This window comes from Symphalangus syndactylus, chromosome 1, assembly GCF_028878055.3.
Source record: "Symphalangus syndactylus isolate Jambi chromosome 1, NHGRI_mSymSyn1-v2.1_pri, whole genome shotgun sequence".
NCBI lineage: Eukaryota > Metazoa > Chordata > Mammalia > Primates > Hylobatidae > Symphalangus > Symphalangus syndactylus.
This window is the reverse complement of record NC_072423.2, coordinates 63,397,557-63,418,793: the sequence shown is the minus strand read 5'-3', so window position 1 is coordinate 63,418,793 and position 21,237 is coordinate 63,397,557. Positions and strand designations below refer to the sequence as shown.

The following is a 21,237-nucleotide window of genomic DNA, read 5'->3' as shown; positions in this document are numbered from 1 at the left end:
AAAACTTTGTCACCAGCCCAAGGAATAGACTATTTATGTGTGATGTGTGTGAGGGCTGCTCAGTGTGGTTTCATTTCAGAAACACTGTTGTGGCTAGGCCCCCAGATCTAACACCTCCTACAGTGAACAGAGTCCACCTCTGTTGGGTTACACATGCCTGGCCAAATGCAGCACTGTTCTCACCCTTCAACCGAACCGTAGTGACGTCTGGCAAGAGGAGTTTGAGGGAGTGAAGGATGAGCGACTTTCGCTTTTTACTTGATATATTTCTGTATTGTTTTAAATGTCTTATAAATAGCATGCATTACTCTATTGCTTAAAAATACATACATACATATTCCCCAAATTAAAGCACGCCTATTCATCAGCAATGAGCTGTTTTAACCGTTTAAACTCTCCATTACTTCCTCCCTCACCTTCGCCTTCCCTGCAGACCACAACCCAAACCCTTGGTAACAATCACCTATTGGTTTGAATATTAGTAATCAGAATAGATAACATTCTTAACTCTCCAATGGGCAGGTCTTGTGTAGAGAGTTCAGGGGTGAAACCCACCCGATCGCTTCATTCTTGTCCTCATGTGGTCATAACCAGCTGGCCCTTGAATGAGAGGCACATGGTCCTAATAAGTTCAGAAGGCCTGTTTTCTGTCTCAGATGAGAGCTCTGAGGCCTGAGCGGACGGCAAGCCTGGGGCGCTGGTCACAGCTGGGTCCTCTCCAACAGTAGTACTTTCTCTGTGCATCCCTGTGTTAGTCATGGCCCAAACTTCCCTTGTGAGTCACGGGCTCTGAGGGCTATGGGGCAGGGCAGTGTGGCCTTTTCCAGGAGGTCTGTCCTGAAGCTACCATCACAATGGCCACACCTACCTCCTGGGACTCTGAGTCCCCACTGTGTCTCCCCACAGCCATGCCCCTGCCTCAGCCATCCTTCTGAAGAAACCACCTGTCCCCATCTGCCCTGCTCAGCCATCCTTCTGAAGAGCCTGCCTGTCCCCATCTGCCCTGCTCAGCCATCCTTCTGAAGAGCCTGCCTCTCCTGGTCTGCCCTGCTGAACACTACCCCACACCCAGCTGTCTCCTGCATACCCCCAGGGTCCTGCGCACTGCTTCCGGGAGGGAGGCAGACCCTAATGGGCAGAAAGGAACGAATCTGGTCACAACAGTCAGAACGGTCAGGGAGGAAATTAGCAAGGCGACAGGAAAAAGCTAGCAGGGCTTGCACAGGATGTGGCCAGGGAAGCCTCTCTGAGGTCACCTCAATTTGAAGGCCTGGGTGATGAGCAGTAGTGGCCAACTGAAAGCAGGGAGGAAGGCATCCGGGCCGAAGTGACAGGCCCAGAAGCCCTGAAGAGACACATGCGCGCTGTGGCCAAGGCACAGAAAGGCTCTCCCCTCCCTGGATCTCCAGGCTGATTTGGCGAACGACCTATTCCTGTATCTCCACTCTGTGGTCCAACAGGCACCTCAGCCTTCATACCTTCAAACCAATGCCCGATACACCTCCACCACCACCTTGCCAAACCCTGCTCTTCACACAACATTCTCCATCTCAGTAAAGGCAACCTCATTCTTTCAGTTGCTCGGACCCCAAACCTAGAAGTCATCCTAGACTCCCCTCTCTCAAATCCTAGTGCCTCAGGTATCCTACCACGTCTCCCCACCTCCACTGCTATCAGCTGGTTCTCAGCCATCATCATCTTGCACCTAGATCATGGCAAGAGCCCCTGGTCTTCTTGCTTCCTCCCCAGCCCTTGGCACCGCTGTCCCCCAGCATCCCCATGGCTCACTCCCTCACTTCCTTCTGGTCTCTGCTCAGATAGCTTAGTGAGGTGTGCTGTCTTTATGCAAATGGGTAGTGCATTCTAAATAGGATCATTTGGAGCTTATCTGAGAGAAAGTTAATGGAAAATCAAAAAATGGAAAGATACCCAAACACAGCACGTTTTCTCTCTCTCTCTCTGTGTGTGTGTGTGTGTGTGTGTGTGTGTGTATACAGTTGCCCCTCAATACCTAAAGGGGATCTGTTCCAGGACGTCCATGGGTTGTCAAGTCTTATATAAAATGGTGTAGTGTTTGCCTACAACCCATGCACATCCTCCTGTATATTTTAAATCATCTCTAGATTACTTGTAATATCAAATACAATGTAAATGCTATGTAAATAGTTGTTATACTGTACTGTTTAGGAAATAACAAGAAAAAAAGTCTGTACATGTTTAGTACAGATGCAACCATTGCAGGCCTAAACTACATTGTTGACCCACAGTTGGTTGAATCTGAGGATCTGGAACCTGTTCATGCAAAGGGCTGATTGTGTGTGTGTGTGTGTGTGTGTGTGTGTATAGTGGTTTACTAAACATTACATATTATTATACATATTATGCATATACATACATATATATACACATAGTGGTTGACCAGCAGTGGCTGCGCTGGGGTGGATGAGTGAGGGTGATGTTCTGTTTCTTGCTGTGGATGCTGGTTATGGTATACAGAATGCTTAGTTTGTACAAATCCATCAAGTAGTATATTTATGATATATGCACTCTTCTGAATTTGTATTATAGGTCAATAAAAGTTTTTTTTTAAAGAAAGCTTCGCTAATATGAGATTTACATTTGGATGGAGATATACAGCCAATGCACACTCCCTTTCTGCAACATTTGAGAGCAAAATTTAGTATCCTGATGAAACTCAGTAACTAATTGGCACTTTATCTCTCTATGCAAAAGACTTACCATCCTGTGGTTGCACTGGTCAGGATCGCATCAAACAGCAATATTGATAAGCCAGCTGTGATTATCTGTAGAAATAATTTCAACAAAAGGTCATCACACCAGCAGGGCTCTGGAAACCTCCAATGTCATTTTTTTCACAAGCTTAGTTCATCTGAGTTTGGATGCCTGCCATCAGGCACTTCTTTCCACTTCCCATGTCCTTTTCCCCCACACGCTTCCTAGTCAGCCCCCTGTACTTAGTGGCGCCTCTGAGCCAAGCATTTGGTGTAGAAAAGGCTAAGTCTTAGTCTGTTTTGGAGGTGAGAATGTTCAAAGAAGCATTTAACTTCCAAATTCTTCAAAAGGGAGGCGCACAGCCAAGGCCGCCCTCATCTCTCTCCAGGGAAGGGGTATATTAAGAAAACTCATTTCCATTTTGTCTCAGCAGTGCAGAACTCGTCTCCAAGGTCAGATGTGCTCATTAACCTGTTCTCGGATCCTCCAGACAAAAACTTTTCTGTCACCCAGCCTTTGTCCAATGCACCATCTCTCCGTCCTCTCCTAATGCTCCCATCTTTCTGATCCATGACACACATTCTAAGAAACCAGGTGCATCCTGGGGAAAGGAGTGATTAAATCATTAACTAATTATTTGCAAATATCTAGAAGCCAGAGGAGAGGGAAGAGGTTACCTCCACATCTCTCAAGGCTGGAAATTCCAGAAAAGTGTCTCAGGAATGGCAGCCACAGGACTCAGACCCTAGAAGTGCCTCGAACCCCTCAGCACCAAGAGTGTGTGTGAACCAGTGGCCCAGCTCTGTCTACACTTGGAATGTCTGCTTAAGGAAAGATGTTTCTGGCTTCCAGTCTTCCGCATCCTGCAGGTCAAAACAGCTTCCATGGGGAAGGTAAACTTAAGAAACTGTTTTCTTGCAGTGAGAGGTGGGATGTAGGCCGCCTTGGGAGAGGTTCAGCTATCATCTCCCTCAGGGGGATTTCATGTGCTGTCTTGGAGGCCTCTTTGGGTCTCCAAGCTGGGAGTAAGGCAGCAGACAGACAAGCAGAAGGAAGGAGTATGTTTATGAACCTCATCGTCACTCATTTACCATCTCAGAAAGAAGTCTGGAACTACAAATCCAGAACTCTCATGATAGGATATAAACGTGGTGAGATTTTGGAACTTTTCTTTGTAGTTAAGTCATTTGGTGTCACTTTCTGCCTCGCTTTAATTGATTTGTAGCAAAAACCTTGACTACAAAAAAAAAGACCTGGGTATTGTCCTCAGGGGCAATAAAGAAGTAGAAGCCCAGCCAGAGAGACAATTACAAGAATACAAAGGATAGGGAAAGAGATTTCTCTAAGTGGAGACTAGTGGTGGCTTTTTCTTAAAGATCATATTGAATGACAACTTTTGAGCTGATGCGCATGATGAATGTCCCTCTTTTCTTTTCCCTTTTTTTTTTTTTTTTTTTTTGAGACAGGGTCTCGCTCTGTCGCCCAGGCTGGAGTGCAGTGGCGCGATCTCAGCTCACTGTAGCCTCGACCTCCCAGGACTCAAGCACTTCTCCCGAGTAGCTGGGCCTATAGGCATACACTGCCACACCCAGCTAATTTTAAATATTTGTTTGTAGAGACAATGTCTCACTTTGTTGCGCAGGCTGGTCTTGAACTCCTGGGCTCAAGCAATCCCACCCAACTTGGCCTCCCAAAGTGCTAGAATTATAGGCGTGAGCCACCGTGCCTGGCCCTTTTTTTTTTTTTTTTTTTTTAAACATTTAATTTAGGACTTCCGCATCTATAGTCATAAATGAAGTGGACTAAAATGTTATTACCTCTCAATGCAATTGTCTGGTCTTGGAAACAATGTTGTACTAACCACATAAGTGAGTTCATCAGCTTCTCCGCTTATTATCCTGCAACAGTTATAGATGATCTTGACTCTGAAAGTTACACCCCTGACTTGAAGGCCCCTGGACCTAGATCTCCTAGCTGGGGGTGATCTTTAATAGCTATTAGCCTAATCAAGTCTTCTCTTTCTCATTGTTGCATATTTTCCATTTTCACTTTTCCCAAAAATGTATTTCATCTAGGTCTCCCAATTCATTAATATTTAGCTGTTTGAAGAAATATTTTACATTGTGCCTGTTTGATTACCTTCCTTTTTTGTTATGTTTCTCTTCATTCCCCCCACCCCCTTCATTAGTCTTGACTAAAGTTAACTATGTTGTTAGTCATTCTTTCCTTTTGCAACTTCTTAGACATGGCCTGGGATGGTGCCAATGGAGATGTATTTCTTGGACTTGCTGAGAAAGGCTCCGTCCCACTGATGGATGTTGGCTGTGCTGGCAGCTCCGCATAATGGAACACTTCGCTTGATTTATAAAGGACCCAACTTGTCTTTTCTATGTCCTCACCACTGTCTTTATCGTCCTTACCTGTTTTTACCAGCTGTTCAAGGCCTTCTTTGATTGGTTTCTCTCCTTGTTCTCTGACTGCCTAACTCAGGTGACTTTCAGTCCAGCTGGTAAAAAGGGACAACTGTCCTGCCCCCACCACACCCACAGCCTGGGATTTGTGCCTCTGCTCCTCTGTGAGCCTCTTTAGCTTAGGAGGAATCCTGTCTGCCATGAGATAGACAGCTGGTCTGCTCATTTCTCTGAAATGCACCTTTTGCCAAAAAAAAACACATCTTAAAAATTTTAAACCAGCCCTTACTTGAAAAGAAGGTTGGTTTAGCAGCCACTCCAGTGCCTTCGCCATCTGCCGCTTCCTGGAAATGTTTGTATAGTCCCCTGCCTTCTCCTGAGCCACCTTTCTAAAATTCAAAATTCTCAAAAGTTTTATCACCCAAGGAACAAGTGTGCTGCTGCCTGAGACCCTTTATCTTATTTCTGTAGAGAATGTAGACTGAAGTTGTTTGCACTGTGGGACAACTGTGGGGTTGGACGGGCCCATTTTTAATCTATTCGGTACAGGCAAGACTCCTCTGAAAGGATGATGTGTTCTCTCCCCAGCACGTGGTTTCTACCTGTGTGATGCCCCACTACCGTCCTATTAATCAGTGATCTGTTTACAAGCCTATCTCCCCTCTCTGCATTGTGAACTCTTAAGGTCAAAGACTTGGAAGCCATCCCAGGACCAAGGTCAGTGCCGCAGAGCCTGGCTCAGTCACATTTGACAAAGGGTGGAAAGAACCTGAGGCGACCGGGCGCGGTGGCTCACGCCTGTAATCCCAGCACTTTGGGAGGCCAAGACAGGTGGATCACGAGGTCAGGAGATCAAGACCATCCTGGCTAACACGGTGAAACCCCGTCTGTACTAAAAATACAAAAAATTAGCCGGGCATGGTGGCAGGCGCCTGTAGTTCCAGCTACTCGGGAGGGTGAGGCAGGAGAATCGCTGGAACCCGGTAGGCAGAGCATGCAGTGAGCCGAGATCACGCCACTGCACTCCAGCCTGGGCGACAGAGCGAGACTCCGTCTCAAAAAAAAAAAAAAAAAAAAAAAAAAAGAACCTGAGCCTCAGATCCTCCCTGGAGGGCACATGAACATGCAACAGGCTTGGTACTGGCTTCCTTTTTGCTCACTTGGAAAGTCAGCCCTGGGGAAGAGCCTCCTCATGTGCTTGAAAGCTCAAAATTTGCTCTGAGACATGTAGGAACACGTAGTTTCAGCACAGAAACAAAATCTTTTATCATTAAGCCCAAAATAAGCATTTAAAAGCAAAAGGGTAAAATAGGGAAAAGAAAAAAAAAGAGCCCCCTGTGACTCTGGAGCACTTGGAGGCTTACAAAGGAATGCACAGGTGTGACTGTGTGACAAGAAGCATAACTTTAATTCCTGACTTCCAGCTCCTGGGTGACAAGATCACCCAGGATGAGCAGTAATTCTACCAAAAACACACAGGTGTAAAATCTACCCAGTTTTCACTTCCTGCCTAGCCCTTGAAGAGCATCATTGCCATCTCCCCCATCATTTGCTAAGCACTAGTTGGGGGAATGCATTGTTTTTCCCATTTGTACCAGGGGCTTCCTGAGTGATCCCCCTGGTGGTGGGACCTAGGGTACAGGGCCCCCAGGTATTAGCACTGAGGATGGAACTACTGAAGCCGCCTCTTTGCTCCCCTCCTCTCTCACTGCACCCCAACCACCCAAGGCCACACAGTCCACTGAGTGGGACCTTGCTTTGGTCCTGACTCTCAAGCCAAACCAGGCTCCCTCTTTGTGCTCCATACTTGACTCTGATCTCCAACCCAGGGAAGGGAGCTTTCTAGGCTGCCTGGCTTTGGCCAGACCTTGGCCTTATGACTAGAACCTTGACTGATGCCCCAGAGAACTAGGACTAATAATCCAGAGGGACTCTTCACTGAGTACTGACCATTGCCTGGATTTCCAACTCTGTGTCCAATCTGCCAGGTTTAGAGCTTAACTATTATGCCCCAGCGGACACCACACACAGCACCCACCAGCTGCACCTCCAGAGCTCCAGAGCCAGCCTCCACATGAATAGCCTCTTAGGCTTAGACACACCTTGGAGTGAGAGTCTTCCAAATTCTAGCCATCCTTGCCTTCCTCTTCAGAAATGCATGCAAAAGGCCTCATGCTCCAAGGCTTTAGGTGTCATGTCACTTGCTCCACAGTTAATCGGTGGATTGGTCTCCTGTTGCATCAAGCAATCCTTTCCTCTGAGTAACAGAAATCGATCCCAGTGCATCTCACTGTGTGGTCATGGGATAAAACCAAGCTCCTAGTATTCCAGGGCTGAGAGTCACGTCCCAGATGTTAACAAGCCTACTGCAGTGTGCTTACCCTGGGGGGCTACTAAGTGCTCTGACACCACCTTCAATGAGATAATATTCCCCAAAACACAAGAGTCTTTCTCATATATTACATTTTATCCTCCAAAAATGTTTGTAAAACCCTCTTGAAATGACTAAAATCTGCCCATGAAAAAACTTTCAAGTTACTCTTGGAACTAGCCATTTAAGAAGACCTAAGAAATAGTCATCACCTGTACTATCAATTGGTGTACTTGCTTATAAAAAGCATTTTAAAAAACAGATTTTTCCCAAAGAAGAGTCTTGTCATCTGAGGAATGTTTCCTTCTCACACACAGACCCGAATAACAAACACCAGGACCTGCCACAGGCAGAGGGGTGCCAACAACAGCAGAACTCAATACGATGTGTCAGCCGCAGGGCTTTGAACTTCCTGGCTTTGTCAACGGCTGTCACAACCTCTGTGTTATTTAAACAGATTTTGGTATTTAAAGCAGATCAGGTTTGTTTTTCAAACATTCATTTCAATCCTAAGACAAATTTTCCATTTAAGGGGAAAATGGTGGTGGTGGGGGGGTGTTGTAAGTAGGAACCTGCCAGATTATCAGGTATTTGGGAGACAATCAGAGATTTAGGTTGATTGTTCTATTGGTTTTTAAATGCATACGACTCTTAAGAAAAAAGTGATGCATACAAGGCTCTCCCTTGCCTGCTTCTTCAGCCCAGTTGCAGCCATGTACCTCCCTTTTAAAGGGGTTGCAATTTTTCAAACAGTTTCCTACCATCATCTTGCTTTTGCTCAGCAAGTTCTCTCTGCCTGGAAACATTTCATAGGTCCGCCAATATAGCCGACATAATTCCTACTCACCGTTCAAAAAATCCATCTTGAGAAAACTTTTACTGAACTTGGCCCCCGTCCACACACCCAACTGGATCAAGCACTTCCTCTCAAGGCTCCCACAACCCCTTGCCATTGCACATGCCAAACCCTATTTGCAATATGTGGTCTTCTCCCAATCAGGGCATGCGCTATTCATCTTTGAACGTTCGGGGGCTAGCAATAGAGACTTGCATGTGATAAGGGCCTGATAACAGTTTCTGCACCAGATAATCAGAGCTGGTAATATAACCTTTAAGGTCACAATGCTGTTTTGTTTTGTTGTTTAATCCTTTTTCATATATTTGGGAAAACTGGAACCAAGGACTTGAGAACCACTGGGACATTCTCTCTACCCCTTAACCTTGACCAGTTCCCTCCACAGAGTTAGAAAGAGCTTCACAGAGAGGATCTAAGCCTAGATCTCTCTGGATTTTAGTCCCAAAATGCCAGGGAAGATTCTAATTGGCTCCTGGACCAACTGACTGTGGCCTGGGAGGCAGAGTCATATAAGAATATGGAAGCTCACTCAGGAACTTCATGGTTGGAAGAAGGAAGGAACATTTTATTGGAGGAAGGTATGGGAAGTGCTGGCAGGCAGAACAACAGGTAGCTTTCTTCTATCTGCCATGCAAAGTGTGGTCACAGACAAGCAGCATCAGCAACACCTGGGAGCTTGCACGAAATGCAGAATCTCAGGTTCCACCCCTGACCTACTAAACAGCATCTGCACTGGCACAAATGCCCAGGTGATATGCATACACATTACAATGTGAGAGTTCTGTTCTATACCCTCCAACTCCAGCCACAAGGCTCCAGAATGAGTTTCTCCAGCTGGTGTACAAACACACTGCACTGCTACCTCTCCAGGGACGGGCGGACTCCAGCTCTCCCACAGGCCACAGAGTTGGAGGTGTATTTCAGACAGTCTTGGAGTCTGCCTGTGTTGCAGACTCACATATGAATGTTACTAACCTGGTCTTCCTTCCAGGTTAAAGAGTAAATCTAATATAAAATTTATCATCTGAGAGCAGGCTCTTTTTCTCCTAGAACCCATAGAACTATTCCAAGTCCAGTAGATAGAAATCACAGCCTATACTCATAACTCTGGCATTAAAAAAATTTCAATTAACCCTTATTACCCATCCTATGATTTATTACCACAGTCAGTGTAATTATTAACAAGGGACAACTCATGTTAAACTCCAGGCCTGGCTATTAACAGTATTTAATACTGCCTCATCAAAATATATGAACCATTAATTTTGCCAGATATCAGAACAACATTTATTATAAGCACAATGGGATTGAGAACATAGATGAGGAACAAAAAGAGATTAGGTTCATGTGAAGGAAGGATAAATTTTAAACCTAGAGAAATCTTAGGTGACTTTTAACAAACTCCTACATCTTATAGAAGCATCAACAAGAGAATGAAACTAGAAAACTGTGACACGAGTATCTAGTTCATGAAAGATAAGGGAAGAAAGTAACCAAAATGTGATGAGGGCATAAAATGTCCCAGACACCAGGCTCTGCTGTGTCACAGAGAAAATCTCACGTGATCCCCACAACATCCCTGCACAGGAGGCTGCTTGGCCCCATTTCTACAGATGAAGAAACTGAAGCTCACAGAGGATAACTACCCTGCTCAAAGCATACAGTTTAAACAAAGGAAGAGTTGGAACTAAAACCCAGGTTCCTGAGTGCTGTGGCACTCTCCTTTCTAACTCCAAGCTAACACTCAACAGTGGCTTTGCTTAATCCTGGCTCAGTAGTTCTCAGCCCTGATGGCACATCCAAAATCCTGGGAGAAGTTACACACACACACACACACACACACACACACCACTAATATCCTGTTCCATATCAACCAAATAAAAATTTCTTGGACTGAAGCCTAGGATTTAGCATTTTTAAAAAGATCCCCTTGTAATTCTCATAGGAAGATAGGATTGAATCCCTGATTATTGCTATGTTCCTAGTTTGAGTAAAAGTATCCACAAAATTGCCAAACGTCACAGAACCACTTCATGGCATCAATGAAATAGGCCAGAACCTGGTGAAACAAGGCATCATCATCACTATCTCAATCATCCCATCATCACTGCAGGTATCATTTACTGCACCATTTTACATTTCCACCCGCAGTGTGTGAGAGTTCCAATTTTTTTCTGCAAATATGGAATATTTAATATTTATTTATATATACCATGCATACAGAAATACATGCAAAAAGCACTCACGTAAACCTTAATAAATGATTACAGAGTGAATACATGTATGTAACCAAGGAACAGCATCAGTGTCACTTGTGTCCCCATACAACTACTTTTCTCCCTCCCCTCCAAAGATCTGAAGATCTACCATTGTAGATTAGATATACTTTGTCTTTTTATATTTTTCTTTTCTTTTTTTTTTTTTTTTCAGACAGAGTCTTGCTCTGTCCCCCAGGCTGCAGTGCATGGCCAATGTCTGCTCACTGCAACCTCCGCCTCCAGGGTTCAAGTGATTCTTGTGCCTCAGCCTCCTGAGTAGCTGGGATTACAGGCGTGCACCACCACACCCAGGTAATTTTTGTGTTTTTAGTAGAGATGGGGTTTCACCATGTTGGCCAGGCTGATCTCGAACTCCTGACCTCAAATGATCCACCCTCCTTGGCCTCCCAAAGTGCTGGGATTACAGGTGTGAGCCACTGCGCCCAACCCTATGTGTTTCTTTATAGAAAATTTTAAATGTCTACAAAGAAGTTTCCAATTTCTTCACATCCTGATTATCTTTCTTTTTAATTCTAGCCATCCTAGTGGGTGTGAAGGGATACCTCACTGTGGTTTTGGTTTGTATTTCCCTGATGACTAATGACACTGAGCATCTTTTTCATGGGCTTAGTGGCCAGTTGTTCGTCTTCTTTGGAAAACTGTCTAGATCCCTTGCCCACTTTAAAAATTGGGGTTTTTAAAAATGATTGAGGTATAAGAGTTCTTTATATGTTGTAGATATGAGTCCCATATCAGATATATGATTTGTTTGTGGGTTGTCTTTTTACTTTCTTGGTGGTGTCCTTTGCAGCTCAACAGTTTTTAATTTTGATGAAGTTCACTTTATCTAATTTTTCTTTTGTTGCTTGTGCTTTTGGTATGTGCCATGGTCATATTTTACGTAGCAAGGAATTCTAAGTCACTATTTCACCCAACATCTTAATTAACACTATACACGTATCATATAGATATATCACGGTTTCCTTTTCATAGAGCCATTCATTTATTCTATCTTCAAACATTATATTTTACTTTACAACATGATCTATCCAAATTATGTACTACTGCCCTTGATTTATAATGAGCTTCTAATGTGATGTTAGGAAATAGTCAATATCATGCTATGTGATATAAACCCATCTATGTGATATGATATGTGATTCAGTAGACATTTGAGGGTTAGATCTAATAGGCATATATTAATATATTTAATAAAGGAGTCTAGAAACCTTATTTAGTAATTCTTCAAATTCTTCATAGTAATTTTTTTTTTTTTTGAGATGGAGTCTCGCTCTGTCACCCAGGCTGGAGTACTGTAGCACAATCTTGGCTCACTGCAACCTCCGCCTCCTAGGTTCAAGTGATTCTCCTGCCTCAGCCTCCTAAGTAGCTGGGATCACAGATGCATGCCACCACGCCTGGCTAATTTTTGTATTTTTAATAGAGACAGGATTTCATCATGTTGGCCAGGCTGGTCTTGACCTCCTGACCTCAAGTGATCCACCCACCTTGGCCTCCCAGAGTGCTGGGATTACAGGTGGGAGGCACCGCACCCAGCCTTCACAGTAATTTTGAAGAGGTTGGTGACCAGTTATTTTAGAGTTAGAAGGGAATGCAGTGTTGAGATGACCTAATCTCTCCCCTTACTTTATTTCAGTGCTTTATTTATTTATTTATTTAGAGATGGAGTCTCGCTCTGTTGCCTGGGCTGGAGTGCAATGGCACAATCTCGGCTCACTGCAACCTCCGCCTCCTAGGTTCAAGCGATTCTCCTGCCTCAGCCTCCCGAGTAGCTGGGATTACAGGTGCCTGCCACCATGCTCGGCTAATTTTTGTATTTTTGTTGTTGTTGAGATGGAGTTTCGCTCTTGTCGCCCAGGCTTGAGTGCAATAGCACGATCTTGGCTCACTGCAACCTCTGCTTCCTGGGTTCAAGCAATTCTCCTGCCTCCTGAGTAGCTGGAATTACAGGTGTGCGCCACCATGACCAGCTAATTTTTTGTATTTTTAGTAGAGACGGGGTTTCACCATGTTGGCCAGGCTGGTCTCAAACTCCTGACCTCAGGTGATCTGCCCGCCTCAGCCTTCCAAAGTGCTGGGATTACAGGCATGAGCCACCGCGCCCGGCCTATTTCAGCACTGTAAAGATGTCATTTCTGCAGCCAAGGGCCAGATGCATAAAATAAAATAAAGATGTCATTTCATTGTCTATGGGTACTCTGTTTCAGGTAAAAAGTCAGCCATTGGCTTTGTGGTTGCTTCTTCGATTTAAGGTAATGTCCTTTTTCTCTAGTTGATTTAAAGATTTTTAAATTTATTGTTGGTTTTCAAAGATAAATTTGATAGTTTGAGTAGGATATACCTAAGTATGGTTTTATTTGTATTTTATACGTGGGGTTTGGGGAGCTTCTTGAATCCATGGGTTGATGGCAGTGAATAGTTTTACAAAACTCTCAGCCAGCATCCCTTCAAATATTGCTTCTGCCCAATCTCTCCTGTTCTTCTAGAACTACAATTCCACAAATATTAGATCTTATGAACATTTCTCTTGTGTCTCTTATGCTCAGTTCTGCTCTTTCCATCCTTTTTTCCTCTTTGTGTTTCACTTTGAGTATTTTCTACTGACCTTGAGTTCACCAATCCTGCTACATCGTGCCCAGTGGGCTCTTAGACCCATCAGATAAATTATTAATTTCAGATGTATTTTTCAGTTCTATAATAGCTATTTGATTTTTTAAAAAAAACATTCTAATCTTGCACTGGATTGTCTCATTATTTTATCCATCTTTTCCTCTATTTTCTTTAATGTATTATCCAGTCATTTTAAAGTTATTGCTAACATCATCTGTAGTTCTGTTCCTATTATTTTTCCCCACTTGATTATCAGTTATGCTTTCCTGCCTATTTACATGCCTATGTCTTTGATTACATGCTGGACATAGGTATAAAAGAACTGTAGAAGCTCCAGAGGATAGCTTCTACCAGGAAGCATTCCCCTTTCCCTCTAATAGGGTGATGAGCTCAATCCAACCAGGGATTTAGTGACTCAGGAATAGCCTGCAGCTCTAGTAACTTAGTCCACCTCTATTTTATCTAGCCCCTTAGTTGTAAGCCCTCCCAGACTTGTGTTGAAGAGCTAAGTGGATCTCTGTCTCCTCATCCACAAAAGGTCTGCCTTTCAGAGGTTTTGACCTTAGGTTTTTGGCCTCTCATCCATGCAGGTTCAACACGTGGCAACTGTCTTTAGGGGAAGACTTGTGCTTTTGCTGCAGTCTCCTTCTTCTAGCGGGACTTTGTCTCCTAAATACCCCTAGGCTATGAGAGTTTTCACACCTGCAGCCTCCTACACCACCCCAGAACTCAGCAAATGCCTCATGGGAAAAACTAGACTTCCTTTGGGGCTATTCTAGCTTCCAGTCCATCAAACTGGTTCAATACGACTGCCTAAACCCTGCTAGTTTCTCTTTCCCTAATATTTCCTCTTTTTGGACCAAGCCAGATCCTTAGCCCACACCCAGAATCAACAACTATCCTCCTCCTTCCTTGCCCTTACCATGAGGAAAACAGCTTGGTTACTCAGTATAGCTAGGAAGGGTTCTTCCCTCTCTGGAAATTTGCTTAACAGCTCTCCAGTTTTCTTAAAAATATGATTTTTGCGATTTATTTATTTTTCCCCTAGTTGTTTCGGTTGAGTTACTGGCCTGTTACAAGATACAACAGACTACTCTGAAGTAGGTTTCCCTTTTTTATATACGTGCAAAAACAGACCCAGAGAGATGGTCTAAGCTACTGGTTTTCAAACCAGGCTCAGCCAACCACTATTTCCCTAGAGCCACTGGATACCATCATGACACAAAGTGGGGAGTCTTCTTTTTTTTTTTTTTTTTTTGAGACAGGGTCTTGCTCTGTCGCCCAGGCTGGAGTATAGTGGTGCAATCACGGCTCACTGCAGCCTCAACCTCCCAGGCCCAACTGATTCTCCATCTCAGCCTCCTGAGGAGCTGGGACTACAGGCATGCGCCACCACACCTGGCTAATTTTTGTATATTTCGTAGAGATGGGGTTTCACCATATTGGCCAGGCTGGCCTTGAACTCCTGGTTCAAACAATCTGTCTGCCATGGCCTCCCAAAGTGCTGGGATTACAGGTGTGAGCCACCACACCTGGCTGGCCTTTTCATTTGTTCTGAACAACTTGCCATTCAGCAACAATTTTATTAACTCATCATGACAATTTTAATTAGCTTAAAAAATCATAGTCTAGGTTTTTGCATACTCCAGCCTCGGGCAACAGAAATTTATCAAGGGCACACAGTCTTTTTCCCTTCGGATACACGGTTTCAGATAAAGTGCAATTGATGGTAATGACTATGGCAGGCTGGAGGCGAGAGGAATATTCAGCTCCCTCTCCTCACGATTCCTTCTCTGCCCACGGAGGAGGGAACTCTTCTGCCTTCACTTGTATCATTTCAATATCTTCCAAGTTCATTCCAAGGGGAATAATTGTTTATCTGATTGTACATTTATTTTACACTAGTCAGTAAGACTCTAATTTTTTAAAGGCAGGAACCCAGACTCCACACAGTCTCTTCTCTTGAATCTATGCAATAACATTCTCTTGACTTTCCATCTCCACGGGTTGTGGTTTAGGGAGGAGGATGGAAAGGAAGCCGTGCCTTGCATGGGGAGCAGAAAGTGTCTGCTTCCAGCCAGGGTTGAGTGTTTTTGGTTTAACTCAACTTTGTTTCCCACTTACTATTCCTTGTCCATATGTTCTCTTGGTTTATATCCCGAGAAGGGAGGTGGAGTGGGTAGTAGAATTCAAGTACCAAAACTCTGAACTCTTTAACAAAGGCAAAACTTCAGAAACATGTGGGCCTTTTGGACTTGCAATCTTCCTGGCACAGTTATGCTAAAGGTGTTAGCTCTTCCCTGGGTTGGATGTCTGACTTTTCTCTGGTGCTTACATTTCTCAGAAGGCCATATTCATAGCATGTCTGCTGAACTGGTGTTTCACAGAACCTTTGGAGGACTTCTTCCTCCATCTTTCTCTTTGGGCATTCTACTTCAGCTTGTCCTAAAATACTTGATTGTGTTGTTTCTTTATTTGCTATTATAATTTTCTTTAAATAGATGGGCTATAAATTTGCCAAGTATTTCTTCTTTTCCAAGTAGTAATAAAAGGCGAAGTAATGTCGACATACTTAGAACACCCAATTGTAGAAGACAAATGGAGAGTTTGAGACTTCCCTAATTTTCCTTTAAACTCAAATCAGTGACAACCTGGTATGGAGTCTCTTAATTCCCCATTCTAGTACTTTTCATTTCTTGGTTTCATTTAACTTTGTAAATGTTCTCTTCTACTGTCAGACATACTTTTAGAATGATGGATTTGTACCAGTTATTTTTTAAACTTTTGTCCTGCTAGCTAGAAAGTTCTACTAGTCTCCCAAGTTAAGCAGAACTCTGTGCTTGTGGAAAGGAAGGGCAGCATGTGGTTAGGATGTTTTTATTTTCTAAGTTGTTTTGATTTACTCAAAGCACAGATCTAATCTCTGCAGACTATTTTTAGAAATTACATGAATTTAAGCTCAAAGGAGTGTTCAATAAAAGCACCATAATTATGCTTACTTCAAGGCTGTGAGGATTTGTTCATCAACTTTTGGTATAACAATAACTTCAATTCACACTACTGTTACATTTAGCAGTAATGGAGGTGAAAGAATAGATCTGCCAAAAGAGAAATATCCAGACCCCAGACCCCGACACTTCCTTGTAACATTTAAGGTAGGAGATGTGGTTGCCCATTAGGTAAAACCCTGTTGCCTGCTTTTCACCTGCCTCCTTCCTTTATTTAGCTCAACACTTTCTGAAGAGCATCGGCTGGAAGAAGTGAGCCCTCTATGTGACATCAAGGACTGGACCCTGGCTCCAAGTCTGGTCACACTCAGTTTTACATGACCAGAGAGTGAGAACTTCTTAGGAACATACAAAACTTGCACAATACATTTACACAAACCATGAAGACCTTCCAGCTCTTGCCACACAACCTATTTGCCATGGACTGAATTGTCCATAATTCACATGTTGAAGCCCAACCCCCAATGTGATAGTATTTGGAGATGGGGCCTTTGGGAGATGATTTAGTTTAGATGAGGTCATAAATGTGGAGCCCTCACCATGAGATTCGTGCCCTTATTAAAAGAGATCAGAGGCCGGGCGTGGTGGCTCACAACTGTAATCCCAGCACTTTGGGAGGTCGAGGCGAGTGGATCACCTGAGGTCAGGAGTTCGAGACCAGCCTGGCCAACATGGTGAATCACCATCTTTATTAAACTACAAAAATTAGCCAGGCATGGTTGCGCAGCCTGTAGTTGTAGTCCCAGCCACTTGGGAGGCTGAGGCAGGAGAATCACTTGAACCCAGGAGGCGGAGGTTGCAGTGAGCTGAGATCACACCACTGCACTCCAGCCTGGGTGAGGGAGTGAGACTCTGTCTCAAAAGAAAAAAAAAAGAAGAAGAAACCAGAAAATAAATAAATAAATAAATAAATAAAAAGAGACCAGAGTTTGCGCTCCTCCCAGCTCCCCCAGGTGCACAAAGAAGAGTTCACGTGAGTGCGCAGGGAGAAGGCAGCCATCTGAAACCCCAGGAGGGAGCTCTCACACGACACCCACCTTGCTCTTGGCTTACTCTTGGACATTGCAGCCTCCAGAACTGTGAGAAAGTAAATTTCTATTGTGTAAGCCACCCAGTCTGTGATATTTTGTCATGGCAATCGAACTGAGACACCTTCCCTTGCTCTTTTGGAGAGTTTAAAAAATGAAAGTTTGTTTAAAAAGGCTGAATGTTTCAGAAGATGCTTTCATTGAATTAGAAGTGAAAAACGAAAAGAGCTTTGGGTTTTTGCTGGGTTGAAGTTGAGGCCAAATTACGTTCACTGAGAACCACATAGGGCCCTAGAGAGGTGACATGAAAGGTGAGATCTGCCCTCGCAACACCCCACGCTGGGTTAGCTAAAGCAAAGAACGTCAATATTATCACAGGGTAAGTGCTAAGACATGGGCAGACTCTGAATGTTATGGGAACAAACCCCACTTAGGGCTGAGTCCTGTGCTAAGCCTGAAGGGCACTCAGGAATTACCAGGGGAGGAAGAGTGGGAAGAGCATTCTACGGAGGGGGAACAGCATGAACGAGCCCAGCTCAGTCTACGCCACTGAGTGTAAACTGGAATGCCAAGTGTGCGGTGGTTAAAGGCCACTGCTAAAGCCAAAGGAAAACTGAAGAGAGTGAAAAAATCAATAGTTTAAAACCCCTTTTTCCTAGTAACATATTTTAAAAGTCCCATGGAGAATCCTATTCATTTAAAGAAGAGGGGCAGCTGGTCCCAGAAGATTAGGCATGCAGTTTTATCAGCAGACCAGGGGCAATCCTCTGTACGGATGCCAAGAGAGCGTCTCCGAGCCCCGTGTGTGTCTGTGAGAGAGCAGCGAGCCAACAGGGAGAGTCCTGGGTGCTCCCTGGCTGGGTCACAAACTCACTGAATAACCTCAGGCAGACCCATCCCCATCTCTGGATTTCAGGTTCCTCTATAAAATAAAGGAACCCTCTAGAAAGTATTTCTCAGGGACTAAATTCTGTTCTTTCCCTTATTATCTTTCTTTGAAGGGGTAGGGGATTTTGTTCATTTCCTGACTTGTTCCATTGAGAATTTTCAAGAAGCTTAAAAAGATAGATCAATTCAGACATAAAATATCAATCAGAAGTAGGTAAGAAACATGAAGGAAAGGGGAAACCAAGGAGAGGAAGGCCAGGACAAAATCCACGCCAGGGTGGCCACCGTGCACGGGAGTGGCTGGAGTGTGGCCACATGATTCCTGGCAGCCAAAGCGAAGAAGGTGCATGATCAGTTGCACACTGAGTGTCCCTAAGATTCTGGCAAACCAATGCTTGGGAGAAGCCATTCAATGTTAATCTATCTTCTAAGTTTAACATGAGAATGTTGTTATAGACATTCAAGAATATGTTCCAAAGAGAGCAGAGCGCCTTTAACGTAATAAATCTGTCAGCTGCCATATCAAGGTCCAATGTAAAGACCCAGAGTAAAGAAATGTGCTATCTTGTCCCCTTCAATGTATAAAGTACCCCTCTTCATGAAAGCTAAATATATAGAAATATGAATTGTGGCCTTTCTCTGGTCCCACAAAAGGAACATCAGCTGCTGGCAAGGGCCCCCTCACCCCGTCTGGGTACAGCCAGGAGCCTATCAAGTGTCCTTCTCTATCAAGAAGAAAACAATGCCCATCAGTGGCTACTTTTCATAAAGATCTCTTAAAGCCTGTGGACAAGGCACATGCACATTTTCTGAAGGCAAGGAGTATGCATTTCAGAATCCCCTTGCAGCACCCCTTAGTAACTCAGTTTATTCATCTCTACAGCAAAATGTGATTTGCTGATTGTGTGGCCATCTCCAAAATGCTGGGGGACCAGCAATATGCCGGGTGGCCCTGCCATGTTTCCGGTGGTCACTGACTGAGCATGTGCTCAGGACAAAGCATCTAGTCCCTGTTCTGTGTGATAGCAGGATCAAATTCACACATAACAATATTAACCTTAAATGTAAATGGGCTAAATGCCCCAATTAAAAGACACAGACTGGCAAACTGGATAAAGAGTCAAGACCCATCAGTGTGCTCTATTCAGGAGACCCATCTCACATGCAAAGACGCACATAGGCTCAAAATAAAGGGATGGAGGAAGATCTACCAAGCAAATGGAAAGAAAAAAAAAAGCACAGGTTGCAATCCTAGTCTCTGATAAAACAGACTTTAACCCAACAAAGATCAAAAGAGACAAAGAAGGCCATTACATAATGGTAAAGGGATCAATTCAATAAGAAGTGCTAACTATCCTAAATATATATGCACCCAATACAGGAGCACCCAGATTCATAAAGCAAGTCCTTAGAGACCTACAAAGAGACTTAGACTCCCACACAATAATAATGGGAGACTTTAACACCCCACTGTCAATATGAGATCAACAAGACAGAAGGTTAACAAGGATATCCAGGACTTGAACTCAGCTCTGCAACAAGCAGACCTAATAGACATCTACAGAACTCTCCACCCCAAGTCAACAGAATATACATTCTTCTCAGCACCACATTGCACTTATTCTAAAATTGACCACATAATTGGAAGTAAAGCACTCCTCAGCAAATGTAAAAGAACAGAATCACAACAAACTGTCTCTCAGACCACAGTGCAATCAAATTAGAACTCAGGATTAAGAAACTCACTCAAAACCGCGCAACTGGAAACTGAACAACTTGCTCCTGAATGACTACTGGGTAAATAACGAAATGAAGGCAGAAATAAAGATGTTCTTTGAAACCAATGAGAACAAAGACACAATGTACCAGAATCTCTGGGACACATTTAAAGCAGTGTTTAGAGGGAAATTTATAACACTAAATGCCCATAAGAGAAAGCAGGAAAGATCTAAAATCAACACCCTAACATCACAATTAAAAGAACTAGAAAAGCAAGAACAAACAAATTCAAAAGCTAGCAGAAGGCAAGAAATAAGATCAGAGCAGAACTGAAAGAGATAGAGACACAAAAAACCCTTCGAAAAAATCAATGAATCCAGGAGCTGGTTTTTTGAAAAGATCAACACAATTGATAGACCACTAGCAAGACTAATAAAGAAGAAAAGACAGAAGAATCAAATAGACACAATAAAAAATGATAAAGGGGATATCACCACTGATCCCACGGAAATACAAACTACCATCAGAGAATACTATAAACACCTCTACATAAACAAACTAGAAAATCTAGAAGAAATGGATAAATTCTGGACACATACACCCTCCCAAGACTAAACCAGGAGAAGTTGAATCTCTGAAGAGACCGATAACAGGCTCTGAAATTGAGGCAATAATTAATAACCTACCAACCAAAAAAAGTCCAGGACCAGACGGATTCACAGCCGAATTCTACCAGAGGTACAAAGAGGAACTGGTAGCATTCCTTCTGAAACTATTCCAATCAATAGATAACGAGGGAATCCTCCCTAACTCACTTTACGAGGCCAACATCATCCTGATACCAAAGCTTGGCAGAGACATAACTAAAAAAGAGAATTTTAGGCCAATATCCCTGATGAACATCGATGCAAAAATCCTCAATAAAATACTGGCAAACCGAATCCAGCAGCACATCAAAAAGCTTATCCACCACGATCAAGTCAGCTTCATCCCTGAGATGCAAGGCTGGTTCAACATACGCAAATCAATAAAAGTAATCCATCACATGAACAGAACCAACAACAAAAACCACATGATTATCTCAATAGATGCAGAAAAGGCCTTCAACAAAATTCAACAGCGTTTCATGCTAAAAACTCTCAATAAACTAGGTATTGATGGAATGTATCTCAAAATAATAAGACCTATTTATGGCAAACCCACAGCCAATATCATACTGAATGGGCAAAAACTGGAAGCATTCCCTTTGAAAACTGGCACAAGACAAGGATGCCCTCTCTCACCACTCCTATTCAACATAGTGTTGGAAGTTCTGGCCAGGGCAATCAGGCAAG

The 21,237-nt window shown here is 43.5% G+C and overlaps 1 protein-coding gene across 15 annotated transcripts in view; it reads right to left on the bottom strand.

Moving 5' to 3' along the window:
• The window catches only part of TMEM241 (transmembrane protein 241), a 147,766-nt gene that overhangs the window by 14,204 nt on the left and 112,325 nt on the right, over positions 1 to 21,237 (bottom strand). For 10 of the 15 annotated variants that reach the window (XR_008649994.2, XR_010115480.1, XR_010115465.1 and 7 more), the window contains one exon: positions 2,740 to 2,804. Coding sequence is in view for 10 of the 15 variants with exons in the window: in XM_055236287.2 (XP_055092262.2) it covers positions 2,740 to 2,804 (65 nt within the window). In the remaining 5 variants the exon portion in view is untranslated. Of the gene's footprint in view, positions 1 to 2,738; positions 2,805 to 21,237 lie in introns of those variants that run through there. The other 5 variants (XM_063616554.1, XM_063616807.1, XM_063616688.1 and 2 more) reach the window with 1 other exon arrangement.